The sequence below is a fragment of the Lepus europaeus genome, chromosome 10 (genome assembly GCF_033115175.1).
Source record: "Lepus europaeus isolate LE1 chromosome 10, mLepTim1.pri, whole genome shotgun sequence".
NCBI classification, from domain to species: domain Eukaryota; kingdom Metazoa; phylum Chordata; class Mammalia; order Lagomorpha; family Leporidae; genus Lepus; species Lepus europaeus.
Genome location: NC_084836.1, coordinates 102,783,609 through 102,800,414, shown reverse-complemented (window position 1 = coordinate 102,800,414; position 16,806 = coordinate 102,783,609). Strand labels below are relative to the sequence as shown.

At 51.7% G+C, this 16,806-nt stretch overlaps 1 protein-coding gene across 1 annotated transcript; it reads right to left on the bottom strand.

The window, feature by feature from the left end:
• Positions 1–214: 214 nt before the first annotated feature.
• On the bottom strand, positions 215–6,360 carry PROCR (protein C receptor). The gene is made up of 4 exons (XM_062202345.1): positions 5,995–6,360; positions 2,877–3,128; positions 2,098–2,376; positions 215–1,875 (listed from the first exon to the last, which is right to left on the bottom strand). The coding sequence occupies exons 1-4, from the start codon at positions 6,065–6,067 to the stop codon at positions 1,757–1,759; spliced, it is 723 nt and encodes a 240-aa protein (XP_062058329.1). The 5' UTR covers positions 6,068–6,360; the 3' UTR covers positions 215–1,756.
• Positions 6,361–16,806: the final 10,446 nt, after the last annotated feature.

The window sequence follows — 16,806 nt, the reverse complement described above, 5'->3', positions numbered from 1 at the left end:
GCCCAAGGACTTGGGCCATCCTCCACTGCACTCCCTGGCCACAGCAGAGAGCTGGCCTGGAAGAGGGGCAACCAGGACAGGATCGGTGCCCCGACCGGGACTAGAATTCGGTGTGCCAGCGCCGCCAAGGCGGAGGATTAGCCTAGTGAGCCGCGGCGCCGGCTAGATCTTCTATTCATTGGTTTACTCCCCAAATGGCTGCAATAGCTGGAACTGGGCCAGGCCAAAGCCAGGAGGCAGGAACTTCATCCAGGTCTCCCACATAGGTAGCAGGGGCTCAGGCATTTGGGTCATCCTCCACTGCTTTCCTGGGCACATTAGCAGGGAGCTGGGTTGGAAGTGGAGCAACTAGGACATGAACCAGTGCCCATATGGGATGCCAGCGTCACAGGCAGCAGCTTTACCCACTATGCCACACCACCCTCCATTATCTTTTAATTCCACTCTTTCCATTACCTTTTGAACCTCCCTCATATTTATTAAGCATACACATATTATTTTACATATTTTATTTAATACTCATAACACCTTGATGAGGTAGGTACTATTTTTCTTATACCTTTTGTGTCAACTGTATTCTACCTTTTGTGAATGAAGAAACTGAAATTATAAGAAGTTAAATGCCTGGCTCAGAGAAGTGAAATTTAAGAGTTATGGCAAAGCACATAGTCTTAAAAATAAAATTAGGTTTTTCCCTCTCTCTCCCTCCCACCATCCCTCCCTTTCTCCCTCTCTTCTTCTTCCTCTCTCCTCCTCTCCCTCTTTCCCTCTCTCCCTCTTCCTCTGTCTTCCTCCTCTCCCCCTTTCATAAAAAAATAAAAAATAAATAAATAAAATAAAGTTATATTGCTTTTCCAAGGAAACCACCACAGAGAGGTGGTTCTTGAAGCATGGAAATCAGCAGGTCACCCAGAGAGGGTAGAGTTTAAAGGCGAAGAAAAGGAGCCAAGAAATAGAATTCCATTTCCAAGGTGAATTAAGTAAGGTAACAAAAGAGTAGCCAGAATCATCTTTAGAAATTCCAGAAGGATCTCAGAAGTTAGGGTGGAGGGAGTTCCAGGCCACACAATTGCAGATCTCACTGACAGAGGTTACGAGGGATCTTAGAGCAGTTTATAGAGCAGTCAGATGGCAGTGGATTGAAGAGTGAGAAATGAGGCGGAAGCAAAGGCCACTTTTCCAGAAGTTTTGCAAAGTAGAGGAAATAATGATGTCTAAATGAGGAATTTATTTTGTTATTAATTAATAATTTGCTGGTTCCATATTAATTGGGTTTTACACTTCCACAATTGGTCTGATTCCTTCTTCCTACCTCTGTCATACCAGTGTCCCTTCCCAAACACATCTGGAAGCTCTGAATGTTGTTTATGTTGCGTGTGGACGACTTGTTTTCGTTGGTTCTGTGCTCTGAATGCCTCAGGTGATTCTATCTTTGGAGGGTGGGACATAAACCCCTGCCCCAACTCCATCATCTTTTTACCACGAAGAGAGACAAGTGTTCACTTCTCAGAGCAATTCAGCCAAAACATGCGAATTCTTAGGTTCTTAGCAATCCAGGTACTTTGTCCAGTTTGCCTTCTGCCTACCTTTCCCAAACCCTTGGTGGACAGATCTGGGAGAAGAAAGGAGTGGCCAATCTAAACCTTCTGGGATAGGCTGTCCCAGCTGGAGAGTCCGTCTGGCTTCGCAGTGAGCTGAGACCTTCCTTTGCCAGCCCTGGACAATCCAGCTTTTTCTCAGAGGGGCTGGAGAGCCATTAACATCGCCGCCGTCCACCCGTGCACAGGAAGATGCCGACAGCCACGCCAGCGATGATCAAACTGCCCACCAGCACGCCCAGCACCAGCGAAGTGTAGGAGCGGCCTGTCTGGCTCCCTGCAGAACACGTGGAGATTTAGCCTGAGGAATAGACCCCAAGGGATCCCTGCCCCAAAGGAAAGGGGAAAGTTCACCGGCACCTTCAGCTGGGTGTCCTCTGTCCCCAGCCCCGAGGCCTAGCCTCTGCTGACGGACGCATCCAGCCTTCAGGGCCATCATTTGCCTGGACCCCGGCACCTCCACCCCCAGCACCCAGGCAGGCCCCTATTCCCCTCGTACCTTTCAAGATTCCCCCAGCCAAGTGTTGGTGCACGTACTGCACACACGTGTCCTCCAGGAAGTCCCGCAGCTCATACCGAGTTTGGTTGTAGCTGTTGAGCTGCTTCAGGGTGAAGGTGATCACACTGGAGGGCGTCTGAGGGCCCGACTCCCACAAGGCCGTCTCCGGCCGGAAGCTCACGAAGGAGCTCTCGTTCACGGCCACTCTGAAGAAGACGTGGGCCTTGGAGCCCTCCGCAGGCAGCTCGCAGCCCAGGAAGCAGCGGACAGTCAGAGGAACTGCGGGTGGGGGAATCAGACTCAGGGGCGCTGTGGCGCCGGGGTGCCCGGTGCCCTGGGGACGCCACATGGTGGGGAGGGCGGGGGGAGGGCGCCAGGGTGGGCTGTGGGGACTGTGAGGGGGAGACGGCGGGGGCTTTGAGAGGAGAAACTGAGGTCTTGGAGGGGAAGGAGTGGGAGGCAGTGAGGGGTGCTGTGAGCGAGGCCGCCGGCCTGCGTGAGGAAAGGTGGCTGCGGGTTGATGATGAGATGCCCAGGCTCGGCGGGAAGGGAAGACCGGGTCTTCGAAGGAAAGGCGTTGGAGGACTGCGAGGGCAGTCCCAACAGGGTGTGCCCCACTCCCCTAACTCCCACCCAGGAGCCTCTGAAGGCCAAGGCACCGCGGGGCTCCTCAGAGCAGCCCCGGGCCCCGCGAGGCCCCGCCCCACAGACACCGCCCAATCCCAGGCTCCTCCCGCAGGCCCCGCCCACCCAGGCCCCGCCCCCGCGCGCCCTCTCACAGGCCACGCGCCGCTCCTGGTGCACCAGCATGACCAGGCCGTGGAAGCGCTGCAGGTACTGCTGGAGGCGCCGCTCCGTGAGCGCCCAGCTCTCCGGCTCCTGAAGGGGCTGCAGCTGCAGGATCGTGGTGTTGGTGCCTGGCCCCTCCAGCGTGTGTGTCAGGTGCCCGCCCAGCGACGCGTTGCCCTGGTGCCACACGTGGTAGGGATCGCGGAAGTAGGAGACGTGCAGCATGTGGAGCTTCTGCTGGCCTGGGGACCGAGTCGGTACGTTGCAGCCGGCGGCGGGCCGCGGGAGATAATGACCCCCTCTGTGCTCGCCTGCCGTCTCCATCCCTGTAACCTCCCTCCCTCCTTCCCTCCTGCCAGGAGGCACGGCGGCGATCATTACCTGTGTTTTACAGAGGCGGAAACTGTGGCCTGCACTGGAAGAGACGCTCCTCGCCCCCCTCCCCCCATTGGTCAACAATTCCTGAGCCACAATGGACTCCTGATATCTGGCCAAGTCCCTCTGTTCTCTGCCACAGCCCTGCTCTAGGCCTGGTCAGTTCTTATCTGGACTGAGGGTCCCACCTCACCCCCGCCCTGATTTCTAGGTTGTATCTCCTCTAGTCCCGCCTCTCCCAGGGATCAGAGCGCGACCTCCCACCTACTCCCCCCATCAAAAACAATCTCCATCAAGTGCTTATTATGCCCTGGGCACTGTGCCTTACACACATTATTATTATCTTATTTGTGCCTTCTCCCCAATAGCTTGATGCAGTAGCTGCTGTCATTAGCCCCATTCTACACGGCAAGCCGGGGCTAAGATGGTGTAGGCAGCGGGAGCCTAGCACGCAGCCCTCTGCTGTCTCTGTCCCCAGGATCCAGTGCAGTGGTGTCAGCCCCCAGCTGCGTTTTCCGCCCTCTGCCCTGTGCTTGGGCTCAGTACCCTCCTCGGGGTTTTCCGCCGTCTGCCCTGTGCTTGGGTTCAGTACCCTCCTCGGGGTTTCTCATGCTGCTTTTGGGAGATATCTCAAGGTTGCTCTGCCTCCTTTTTTTCTGTCTGGCAAACTTCTTTGCGCACTTCAAGCCTCAGCCTGGTTGCTCTCTCTCCTTGGAGAACTCTCCCTGATGCCGGTCCTCTTTCTCCTCCCAGACACCGTGGGTCTGTTGGGTGATCCCAGACCGCGTTGTGGAGTTCCTGGTGATTGTCTTCAGACATACACAGGCTGCCCTCGACTCCTGCAGGCGACGGGACCAGGTCTGCCTATCTCTGCCTGCGAGACCCGAGCTGGTGCCCATATAATATCTGAATGAGTTGTAAATCTGTGTGGGTGAGTCTTGTCAGGGTTTGCATTCGAGTTGTGCTGTGTGTCTGCTCGCGTGAGAAAGTTTGTGTGGATAACTCTAGACGCTGTTCCGTGACCCAGTTTCCACCTTTGTGAAATGGAGTTAATATTACCCTTCTTGTGGGATTCTGTGGGGAGGTTCGATGACTCAATGCATGTTTAAGCCTACTTCTTTTTTTTTTTTTTTTTTTGACAGGCAGAGTGGACAGCGAGAGAGAGACAGAGACAGAGAGACAGAGAGAAAGGTCTTCCTTTGCCGTTGGTTCACCCTCCAGTGGCTGCCACGGCTGGCGCGCTACGGCCGGTGCACCGTGCTGATCTGAAGGCAGGAGCCAGGTGCTTCTCCTGGTCTCCCATGGGGTGCAGGGCCCAAGCACTTGGGCCATCCTCCACTGCACTCCCGAGCCATAGCAGAGAGCTGCCCTGGAAGAGGGGCAACCAGGACAGAATCCGGCGCCCCGACCGGGACTAGAACCCAGTGTGCCGGCGCCACTAGGCGGAGGATTAGCCTGTTGAGCCACGGCGCTGGCCCACGCCTACTTCTAAAGTTCATGGAAAATGGAATTAAAAGATAAGTTTAATTTAGCCGGCGCCGTGGCTCACTAGGCTAATCCTCCGCCTTGCGGCGCCGGCACACCGGGTTCTAGTCCTGATTGGGGCACCGATCCTGTCCCGGTTGCCCCTCTTCCAGGCCAGCTCTCTGCTGTGGCCAGGGAGTGCAGTGGAGGATGGCCCAAGTGCTTGGGCCCTGCACCCCATGGGAGACCAGGAGAAGCACCTGGCTCCTGGCATCGGATCAGCGTGGTGCGCCGGCCGCAGCGCACCTACCGCGGCAGCCATTAGAGGGTGAACCAACGGCAAAAGGAAAACCTTTCTCTCTGTCTCTCTCTCACTGTCCACTCTGCCTGTCAAAAAAAAAAAAAAAAAAAAAAAGTTTAATTTGGTGCAAAAATTTCTTGAAATCCATGCATGTGAGGGCCCTTCAAACAGTTCATGGAAAGGAAGTATCATGAAGAAACTAGGCATGGATTTTGGGGGGAGGGGGGGCATCAAAATAAACTCATTTTTAAATTCCATTTCCATGGACTTTTGGAAGTACCCTGGTATTAACCGCAGTGAGCACTCATTGCATTCTGGTTGTTGTTCCCTCGTGTAAGTGGGGCCCCTGAAGCTCAGGGATTGTGGGTGAGGGGGAGGAGCCACTGTGCAGTCGTCTTGCAGGGCACCAGCTCCCCTCATCCAGGCTCCTTGATACCCTATGGGCCTCCTGCTGGTCACAGCTCCTCTCCCCCCACCCGGTTCCACTTCCCCAGCTGTGGGTAGCCTTCCTCAGTCTTCCCCGGTCATCCCTTCTGCCTCAGCCATCACCCCCCTGTCTTTCCGCAAGTATTCGCGCGGTCTCCTGGCATCTTCCCATTCCCCCGTCTCCCTTCTCTTCTCCGAGTCTCTTCCGATCGACATCGCTTACCCTGTCACCAGCACCCACGGCTCTCTCTCTCCAGACTTCACCCCCTCTCTCCCCTCTCCCTGAGACCAGCACCTTCACCCTTCCCCACGGCTGCCTTTTCCATTCTCCTCCCGTTTCCCCAGCCTCCTCCAGTTCCCCCTTCCCGGGAGCTTAACTGGACTTCCTCACTTTGGCTTTGGGACCGACGCCTGCCCTATAGAGTGAGCCAGCCAGCTGCATTCAGTCACCGTGGGATAAACTCTCCTCTGCTCTTACCCATGCGCCCAAATAGACTGAAAGTCTCCAGAACCTTCCCCAGGCACAAGTGCCCCTGACTCACCATCTGAGGCTTCCTGGCTACAAAGGGCCCGGCCGGGCAGGAGCAGCAACAAAGGCAGCAGTGCTGTCAACATCCTGGGGCTGGAGTCCTTGATCCCACCTGGGCTCCTGGCTTGGGCAGGCTGAGGGCGCCGCTGGCGGCTGCACAGGAAGCGCGGCGCGGGGACTGCCAGGGAGGGGTGGAGGCTGAGCGGGAGGATGGAAGGAGGCCAGGGAATGGGAAGAGGAAGAGGGTGTCCAGCTTATAAAGTGTGATTCCTCCTCGGTCTCATTTCCTAGTCGGGGGCTGGGCTCTCTCCAGCCCTCCCTCGGCTCCGCCCTGCCTCGCCTAGACCTGCCTTTTCCCTTCCCCAAGGCTGCTTGAGGAAGAGCAGGGAGCACAAAAGGGGGAGAGGGCTGAGAAGTCCTGCCCACGCTGAGTCAGGGGGTGGGGCATCTGCTTTCCACTTGGGACAGACTTCCAGGGCCTGGAGACCTGCAGGTCACTGACGGGGAAACTGAGGCCCCCAGAGGTGCAGAGGCTCGCCCAGGGTTTATAAATCACGGGGGGAACGACAGATGGAGGATCGGAATTTCAGAATATCGGCTGCATTTTAGCAGAATGTTAAGTAAACGGCAGTGACACAGTCAGGAGTCTTGCTCTCAGAACTAATAATGAAATGAGTCTGAAGCAGCTCATCGCAGCGCTGTTTATAATAAGAGAGAATTATGAGCAATCGGTGTCCCTCTCAGTAGAGAACTGGTTACATAAAGCAGTATTTTTCAAACTGAGGTCATCATCAATTAGTGGACAATGAAAATTTGGCAGGTCATGATTAGCATGCTTTCTAAAAAAATGAAATAGAATGGAATGAAAAATTTCAGTGCGTCACCCTTAGTAAGGGTAAGCATTACTTCATGAAATTCTCATAGTTGTTCAGTTGTATGTGTGTGTGTGTGTGTTGGCTTTGTACATGTATGTTTCTATGACGGGTTTTGGAAAGCAGTGTAAAAAATATATATTTTTTAAATGTTTATTTTCATCCACTTGAAAGGCAGAATGAGAGAAAGAGGGAGAGTTCATCTGCTGGTTCATTTCCCAAATACCCCAACAGCCAGGGCTGGGCCAGGCTGAAGCCAGGAGCCTGGCCTCTGACTGGGTCTCTCCTGGGGTGGAAGGAACCCAGTTACTGGGCCGTCGTCTGCTGCCTCCAAGGATGTGTTAGATGGGAAGTGGAGCAGCCAGAACTGCAACTGGCACGCCAGTGTGGGAGCTTAACCTGCCCTGTAAAATGTATTTTAAAAAATTATTTTATTGGAAAGGTAGAGTGACAGAGAAGAGACAGAGAGAAAGAGATATTCCATCTATTGGTTTACTCCCCAAGTGACCACAACAGAAAGAGGTGAGCCAGGCAGAAGCTGAGAGCCTGGAACTCCATCTGGGTCTCCTACGTGAGTATCAAGGGGCTAAGCACTTGGACCACCTTCTGCTGCCTTCTCAGGTGCATTAGCAGGCAGCTGGATCAGAAGTGGAGAAGCTAGGATTCGAACTTGCGCTCCAAAATGGGATGGCCAAATCACAGATTGTAGCTTAACCCATTGTGCCACAAAGCCGGCCCCTAAAATGTGCTTTTTACTCTAGGAAGCAACTATTAACGTTTTAAATTCACTTTTCTAAATTATGAAAATCCAAACTGTAGAATACTAATGCAGTAGTTAAGCACACACAAAGAGCTCCCCCACCTATATAGTAGATACACATGCACACACATAGACGCCTCTCCCATGCAGTCCCCGCTTTATTTTCATCATAGGACTTAGCCCTACTTGAAATTATATTGCTTGTTTATTTGCACATTTATGGTCTGATTATCCCACCAGAATGTAAGTTCCGTGAGAGCAAAGGCTGTCCACTTCACTTGATGATGTGCCTAGAAGAGTGCATAGCACACAGTCAATATCAGCTAAACGAATGGTGACTGAATGAGCTAGTGGTGACATGCGCAGATCTCCGAGAGTGAGTGGCAGACCATCAGGTACAGTTTAGACCTGTATATGCCTCAACCACACACAGAGCAATGAGACCGCCAGTTTCTTTATGGGAGAAGATGAACCTGAAAAGACATGTATCAAATACAGCGAGATTTGTCTCTCCAGGGAGGGGCCTGGGATGAAGTGTGTGTGTTCTTATTTAATAAAAATGGCATATCACCGTGGAATACTCGGCAGCCGTGGAGGAGGGTGGCAGGTCATTATGAGAGATGTGTGGACGTGAAACAAGGTGCATGGGATGCTGAGAGTAGAAAAGGGAAGTGTGGAGCCATGCGTATCATACAATGCCATCTGTTTTTTATTTTTTAAAGATTTATTTATTTATTTGAAAGTCAGAGTTACACAGAGAGAGGAGAGGCAGAGAGAGAGAGAGAGAGAGAGTTCTTCCATCCGCTGGTTCACTCCCCAGAGGGCCGCAACAACCAGAGCTGTGCCGATCCGAAACCAGGAGCCAGGAGCTTCTTCTGGGTCTCCCACGTGGGTGCAGGGGCCCAAGGACCATCTTCCACTGCTTTCCCGGGCCATAGCAGAGAGCTGGACAGGAAGTGGAGCAGCCGGGTCTCAAACCGGCACCCATATGGGATGGCGGTGTTTCAGGTCATGGCGTTAACCCACTGCGCTGTGGCCCCACAGCGCCATCCCCGCCATCTGGTTTTTAATTGTAAAAGTTTGACTTCTAAGTAATACCTCTTTAATTCCATCTTCATACTTTAAAGGTTACATGCATATAAATGAAGGTACTTCAAAAAGGTTTGTGAACCAAGAAAGAAATGCAGAGATCGTGTGCATTTTCCCTGAGCTTTTGAGGACCCTGTGTAGGGAGCACAGAGCGTACCTGTGGGGAACAGGGCGGGCACGGGGCTGCGGGGCGAGTTCGCCTTCTTGTTTTATGTGTTTCTCCCTGGAGAGAGAACCGATGTCATAGTGGTATCTGGGGCAAACCCTGCACGTACAGCCGGCTCCATTCTGTACACTGAGTGCACGAGGGCGTGAGAGCATCCATGCTCACTGCTCAGCTTGCACACAGGAGCTAAGAAACAGCAGCCAAGCCTTTCCTTTGTTCAGCTCAGCACAGTGGTCTAAGGTCCCAAGAGGGACGGTGGCCTCCTTACCCTGGACTGGAAACAGGAAAGGTTTATATCGTTACCAATTATACGGTTTTGCCTTTTATAAACAATTTTATGAGAAATTTCACATGTGAAATTTAAAGCATTATATTACAAACATGCTACTGTGCTTGCCACCCAGCCTAAGAAACAAAATATCACCAGTATAATCAAAGCCTCCTGTGCACCCTCCCCAGTTGTCTCTCTGCCCCTGCTGCCTGGGAAGGAACCACTTCAAATGGAAATGTGCTACTTTTTGTTTCTTCTTCTTCTTCTTTTTTTTTTTTCTTTACGATTCTTTTAAAAATTTATTTGAAAGGCAGAGGGACAGAGAGAGGAGAAGAGACAGAGAAATCTTCCATCTGCTGACTTACTCCCCACATGGCCACAACGGCCAGGGCTGGGCCAGGCCGAAGCCAGGAACCAGGAGCTTCTTCCAGGTCTCTCACGTGGGTTCAGGGGCTGAAGCACTTGGGTCATCCTCTGCTGCTTTCCCAGGCACATTAGCAGGGCGCTGGACTGGAAGTGGAGTAGCCAGGACTCTAACTGGTGTCCATATGGGATGCCAGCATCAGAGGCAGAGGCTTAACCTGCAACACCACAGCATGGCCCCTACTTTTCATTTCTTAACACTTCTATATACATATGCACAACGTCCCTAAACAATACACACACACACACACACTTACAGTGTTTTATATGTTTTGAACTTTACATAAATGATATGAAAGTGTACATTTCCTCTACAATTTGCTTTTTTCATGTAACGTATTAATGAAATCCATCCATGCTGCTATGTAGGGCCATTCATTTTCATTGCTGTTTTAGGAATACACCATGGTTTACTTATCCTTGCTCTGTGGTGAGGCATTTGAGGCTTTCTCCAGGTTTTCAATGTGATAAACAGTGCTGGGCTAAACATTCTTGGGCACGGCGTTTTGTGTGTTTTCGGGGGAGTTTTTGGAGGTGCAGACCTGGGAGGGGAGTTGCTGAGTCATGGGATGCGTGCACCAGCAGTCTGCGCTCAGGGAGGTTGTACGGATCCCCAGTGCCAGCCGTGGGTGGGAGTTCCCGCGTTCACGTCCTCGCCAGCCCTTGGCACGGTCAGACGGGGGTCGGGCGTCAAACGGCGCTTCATTTCAGTTTAACTTTGCGTTCATCTGGCTCCTAGTGCGGTTGTGCATCTTTTTGCTTTGCCTTTTTTTTTCTCCTTTGAAGGTCTGGAGGGTTCTTGGGAATGGGGGGTAGTGAAATATGCGACTGAGCCAGCCTGGAATTGAGCGCTGAGAGTCTTCCATCTAAATTGGGGCCTGGTCACTGCAGTTCAAGGGAAGCCACCTCCACAGGGCTGCTGACATAGAGGCCTTTCCCACTAAGCTCTGTCCCGGACAGAGGTGGCGGTAAGTGACAGCAGTGAGTGGCTGTTTCCCCAGCTCCCTTCTCGCATAACAGAGTCCTGAAAAGTAAACAGGAAGACAGCAGCGATAACCATCAGTGCAGGTAGCACTGCGGGACATGCACAGTGTCCAGCTCTTTAAATGAACAATTTCCCTTATGTGGATGCCAGCCTTGGGGCGGGGGGGGGATGTTGCTCATATCACTCATACAGAAACTGAGGCCCCAAGAGGTTCAGTGACTTACCCAGGGCCACACAGCAAAAGCTACACTCGAACCTCTGCCTCTGTGATGCAAAGTGAATGAACTCCCAGACAGTAGCTCTAAAAATGTATGCTGGGGCTAGCGCTCTGATGTAGCAGACAGAGCTGCCGCCTGCAGTGCCAGCATCCCATATGGGTGCCAGCTCGAGTCCCATCTGCTCCATTTCCGACCCAGCTCTCTGCTATGGCCTGGGAAAGCACTGGAAGATGGCCCAAGTCCTTGGGCCCCTGCACCCATGTGGGAGACCCAGAAAAACTCCTGGTTCCTGGCTTCAGATCGGCACAGCTCTAGCCATTGCAGCCATCTGGGGAGTGAACCAGTGGATGAAAGACTAACCTTTCTCTCTGCCTCTGCCTCTCTCTAACTCTGCCTTTCAAATAAAATAAATCTTAAAAAAAAAAAAAAGTATGTGATTGTGGCTGGTGTTGTGATGTAGTTGGTAAAATGGCCACCTGCAGCGCTGGCATCCCATATGGGCGCTGGTTTGAGTCCCAGCTGCTCCACTTCTGATCCAGTTCCCTGCTAATGTGCCTGGGAAAGCAGTGGAGGATGGCCCAGGTGCCTGGGCCCCTGCTACCCACATGAGAGACCTGGATCAAGCTCCTGGCATCTGGCTTCGGCCTGGCCAAGCCCCAGCCATTGCAACCATTTGGGGGAGTGAAGCGCAGATGGAAGATCTCTCTCTCTCTTTCTGTAACTCTGCCTTTCAAATAATCTTTTTTTTATTTTATTTTATTTTATTTATTTATTTGAGAGGTAGAGTTACAGACAGTGAAAGAGCGAGACGGAGAGAACGGTCTCCCTTCTGTTGGTTCACTCCCCAGATGGCCATAATGGCTGGAGCTATGCTGATCTGAAGCCAGGAGTCAGGTGCTTCTTCCTGGTCTCCCACATGGGTTCAGGGGTCCAAAGACTTGGGCCATTTTCTACTGCTTTCCCAGGCCACAGCAGAGAGCTGGATCAGAAGAGGAGCAGCTAGGACTAGAACCGGCACCCATAAGGGATGCCAGTGCCGCAGGCAGAGAATTAGCCTACTGTACCACGGCATCCCCCCTCAAATAATCTTTTTTTTTTTTTTTGACAGGCAGAGTGGATAGTGAGAGAGAGAGAGACAGAGAGAAAGGTCTTCCTTTGCCGTTGGTTCACCCTCCAATGGCCGCCGCGGCTGGCACGCTGTGGCCGGTGCACCGCGCTGATCCGATGGCAGGAGCCAGGTGCTTCTCCTGGTCTCCCATGGGGTGCAGGGCCCAAGCACTTGGGCCATCCTCCACTGCACTCCCGGGCCATAGCAGAGAGCTGGCCTGGAAGAGGGGCAACCAGGACAGAATCCGGCGCCCCGACCGGGACTAGAACCGGGTGTGCCGGTGCCGCAAGATGGAGGATTAGCCTAGTGAGCCGTGGCGCCGGCCCTCCTCAAATAATCTTAAAAAAATTTGTGATCGGGCCGGCGCCGTGGCCATTGGAGGGTGAACCAACGGCAAAGGAAGACCTTTCTCTCTGTCTCTCTCTCTCACTGTCCACTCTGCCTGTCAAAAAATAAAATAAAAAAAATTTTTAAAAAAATTTGTGATCATTCTTCACTAATATTTATTTTGAACACATACCTCCAACGTGCTTGATGTATTACATAAATTATAAAACACACCCAAATTCCTACTGTGTCTATAGTTACTTCCTCTGGAATTAAAGACCAGAAAAGTTAAGTACTTTGTCCGAGGTCACACAGCTTGGAGGTGCTGAGCAGGGAGTCGAACTCAAAGAGGGTAGGGGCGTGGGGCTGGGTACTTGAGAGTGAAAAGACCAGGTGGGGGGAGGAGCTGTGAATGGGGGCGGCTTGAGAAGCTTCCCCTTCCTCAGCCAGGGTGGGAGGTGTGGAAGAGAAAGAGGAATGCTGGGGTTGGCGCCGGGACCCAGGCTGCATGTGGCTGGGTGGTGAGGGGCAGGGAATCACGGGGCACAGCGGGCGCTGGGCCAGCAGCCGGAATTTGACTGAGATCTAAAGAATGAGGGTTCCAGAGAGCAAAGGGAAGTGGAAGAAGCAAGTGGTAGCAATTCCCACCCCTGGGAGCACATGCTGGAGCGAGATAAGGGAGACAGGAAGCGAGCTGGGGCCAGTGCTGTGCAGCCCAGTGGGTGAGCAGAGGCCCTGCCAGGGCCACGGGGGCCGGGCCAGCCAAACCCTGGCGGTATGCCCAGCTGGACTTCAGAGGGCCAATCCCTTCCAACCTGGGTAGCTTCTGAGGCGAGGCGACCAGGCCCAGCCCAGATAAGCAGGGAGGGTGATCCTGCTCAAGTGTGGAATAATAACAACAGCACGTGCCGAGAACTTACTGTGCGCCAGCCACTGTGCGCTGGATTCACACTAGTGCCCCACGGAAAGTCTCAAGAAACGGCCGTTGTTCCCATTCTATAGATGAGGACACAGAGGTGCAGCAGTGTGAACCAGCCCTGCTGGGGGACACCCAGCTAGGAAAAGGCAGAGCTAGGACTCCAGTCCAGGAGAGCCGGCCCCCAAAACGGGCCTCCCTCTGCTTTAGGCGGTTCTGTGAGGACAAGTGAGAAGGGCTGGCACACAGCACCTGTGCACTATGAAAGGACCTGGGCTTTGAAGGCAGCAAACACACTGGCCCTGCAGTGACAGAGATTGAGGGAGACATTAAGTATGATTTCCTAAAGGGAACACAAAGGCATAGATGTCCACAATGGCCAGGGTTGGGCCAAGGCTAAAACCATGAACCAGGACCAAAATCTAGATGTCCCACGTGAACGGCCAAAACCCTACTACCTGAGCCATCGCTGCTGCCTCTCTGAGTTTGCACTGGTGGGAAGCTGGAGTTAGGAAGGAACCAGAACCAGGAATCAGACCCAGGCACTCAAAGTGGACTGTGGGCTCCTTCACCTGTTTCTTAACCACTAGGCCAATCACCTGCTACGGTGTAAGTTCAATCAAGACTTTCCCCTGTAGGCATCCCCCGGCTTAGGGGACAAAGAAGACGCCCCCTCGCACTTGCCTGCCCCAGCAGTGGGTGGGAGCCTCGCACTCATGGCTTGGCTGCTGTCCATGTCTTCAGCCTTATCTTTCTAATTTTAGCCAAATCTGGATTCCTGAACACAGAACACACAAATGTTATCTTTCCTTTGCCTTACTCATGTATAGATAGACAGAATTTCCAATTTTTAATGTGGCTAAATTCATCAGTCTATTCTCTCAGAGCTTGTGCTTTTTGTACCTTATTTAAGAATTTTTTTCCTGGGGCCTGCTCTGTGGCACAGTGGGTTAAGCTGCCGCCTGTGATGCCAGAATCCCATGTGGGTAGTGGCTTGAGTCCTGGCCTTTCCACTTCTGACCCAGCTCCCTGCCAATGTACCTGAGAAAGCAGTGGAAGATGGCCCAAGTCCTTGGGCCTCTACCCCTCCATGGGAGACCCAGATGGAGTTCCAGGCTCCTGGCTTTGGCCTGGCCAAGTTCCAGCTGTAGTGGCCATTTATGGAATGATCTAGCAGATGAAAGAGATTGATCTCTCTCTATTCCTCTCTCTGTAACTCTGCCTTTCAAATAAATAATTAAAATATTTTTTTAAAAAAATGTGTTTCTACCCTGAGATTACAAAGATATTCTCTTCCTCCTCTTCCTCTTTCTCCCTATCTCCTTCTTCTTCTCCCTGTTCTTTTTAGATTTTAAAACTTTATTTGAAGGAGTGACAGAGAGAGGGAGAGAGAGGCAGGAGCCAGGAGCTCCATCAGCGTGTCCCACATGGGTGGCAGGGACTCAAGTGCTTGACCCAGCATCTGCTGCCTCCCAGGTGTGCATCAGCAGGGAGCTGGGACTTGAACCAACCAATCCAGTATGGCATGTGGGTATCCCAAGTGGCAGTCTCACTCGCCTGGCTACAACGCCTGCCTCTCCTGTGTATCTTTACAAGCTTATAGTATTGCCTTTCCTCTTTAAGTAGAAGGTGTGAAATAGAGGTCAAAATTCTGGTAACATACACATGACAAAATTCACCATCTTAACCAGTTTTAAGTGGCCACAGGTCTGAGTTCAGTTGAAACGCAAGCCATAGAAAACCATGGCCTTGGACTCTGACTGGAAGGTCACTGATCTAAACGTTTGCTGCTGCTGGGCACAGGGTCAATTCAGGCGTTTCTACAAAGCAATGATGGGCCGTTTCCCAAGGCTAATATAGTAATTTCTTGGCAGCAAAAGTATGCAGTGTGCAAGCTCTGCTCTGGGAGTTGGGAGAAACCACTAGACCCAGCTGACCTCCAGATGCTGGAAACAAGATTCCCAGATGCTGCTCTGCATGGGCCACGGTGACCCCAACCGCCTGGCTTCCAGCTTCAGGGAATTGAAGTTTTCCCTCTGACTCCTCAGCCAAAACCAAAGGAATGTTGACCCTAGAAACACATAGAAGCGAAAGCTAGAAGATGCTGTAGAAGTGGACCAGACCTCCATCCTATGTTCTTTATTGGCTCGTATTTATACATTTGTTGTTATTACCAGTAAGGTCAGAGTATGGTATAGATCACCTGGCTTCAAATTTGGCTGTCCCACTTATTCCGGTGTGAGACATCAAGTTAGACTAAATGTCTCCTCAATTTTTACAATCCGTCCTTAATTTCTAACAAATCTGTAAAGTGGTGATAACAGCACTGTCTCAGGGGGTTGTGCTAGGGAGTCACGGTGTGGATGCCATGAAGAGCTAGGAGCAGCCCTTTGGGGCTCAGTGCTATGTACATGCGTGTTATCACATCATCATGTCATCATGTCATCAACAACGATTTGATTTTCTTCTTTCTTCTCACCACCTTTCCCCCCTTCTTCCTCCTTTTCCTCTTCTTTTTCTTTTTTTTAAAAGACTTATTTATTTATTTGAAAGTAAGAATTACACAGGGAGAAGGAGAAGCAGAGGCAGAGAGAGAGAGAGAGAGAGAGGGAGGGGTTCTCTATCTGCTGGTTCACCCTCCAGTTGGCCGCAATGGCTGGAGCTGCACTGATCTGAAGCCAGGAGCCAGGAGCTTCTTCCAGGTCTCCCACACAGGTGCAGGGGCTCAAGGACTTGGGCCATCTTCCACTGCTTTCCCAGGCCATAGCAGAGAGCCAGATTGGAAGTAGAGCAGCCAGGGCTTGAACCGGTGCCCATATGGGATGCTGGCACTGCAGACGGTGGCTTTACCTGCTAAATCACAGCGCCAGCCTCTCCCCTTTTTCTTCTTATTCTCTTCCCTACCTTCCTTCTTTTCCAGTTGGCAAATATTCAAATTCCTTTTGGAATGTTGTCCTATAATTGTATTTTGTTTCTTGGACGTTTCTGAGGGGAGATTTCTGCAGTTAGCGCGTGTGAGTTCTATTTTTGCACCAACTCTGTAAGAATAATGTTAGTATTTCCTTTGTGCTAAGAAGTCATCTCATCTTTCCAGATAGGCTGAGTCCCCCAAAAGGAAAATGACTTGCCCATGATCGCACAGAGATGATTAAACCTATAACAGAGCCAAGGCGACGCACCACATCCAAGGCTTGTTCCACTCAGCACAGAGTGCAAGGATGTGGTCCTGGGCATTGTGATGATCTGGGTGCCCTCCCCACCTCCCCAGGAAGACTTAAACCCCCTATAATTCCAAGTATTCTCCAGATAAACAGCTTTCCTTTCTAACTACATTGCAAGCACTTCAAGGGAAAGGACTGTGCCTTCATTATTTTGGAATCTTAGTTGTTTGCCCACATTGGGCCTCAAACCCTTGAGAGTAGGAATTACTGCCTGTGACTTTTTTTTTTAAGAATTTTAAAGAATTTTTAAAGATTTTATTTACTTATTTGAGAGTTAAAGTTACAGACAGTGAGAGGAAAGGCAGAGAGAAAGGTCCTCCATCTGCTGGTTCACTTCCCAAATGGCCGCAATGGCCGGAGCTGTGCCAATCCGAAGCCAGGAGCCAAGAGCTTCCTCCATGCAGATGCAGGAGCCCAAGGACTTGGGCCATCTTCCACTGCTTTCCCAGACCATAGCAGAGAGCTGGAT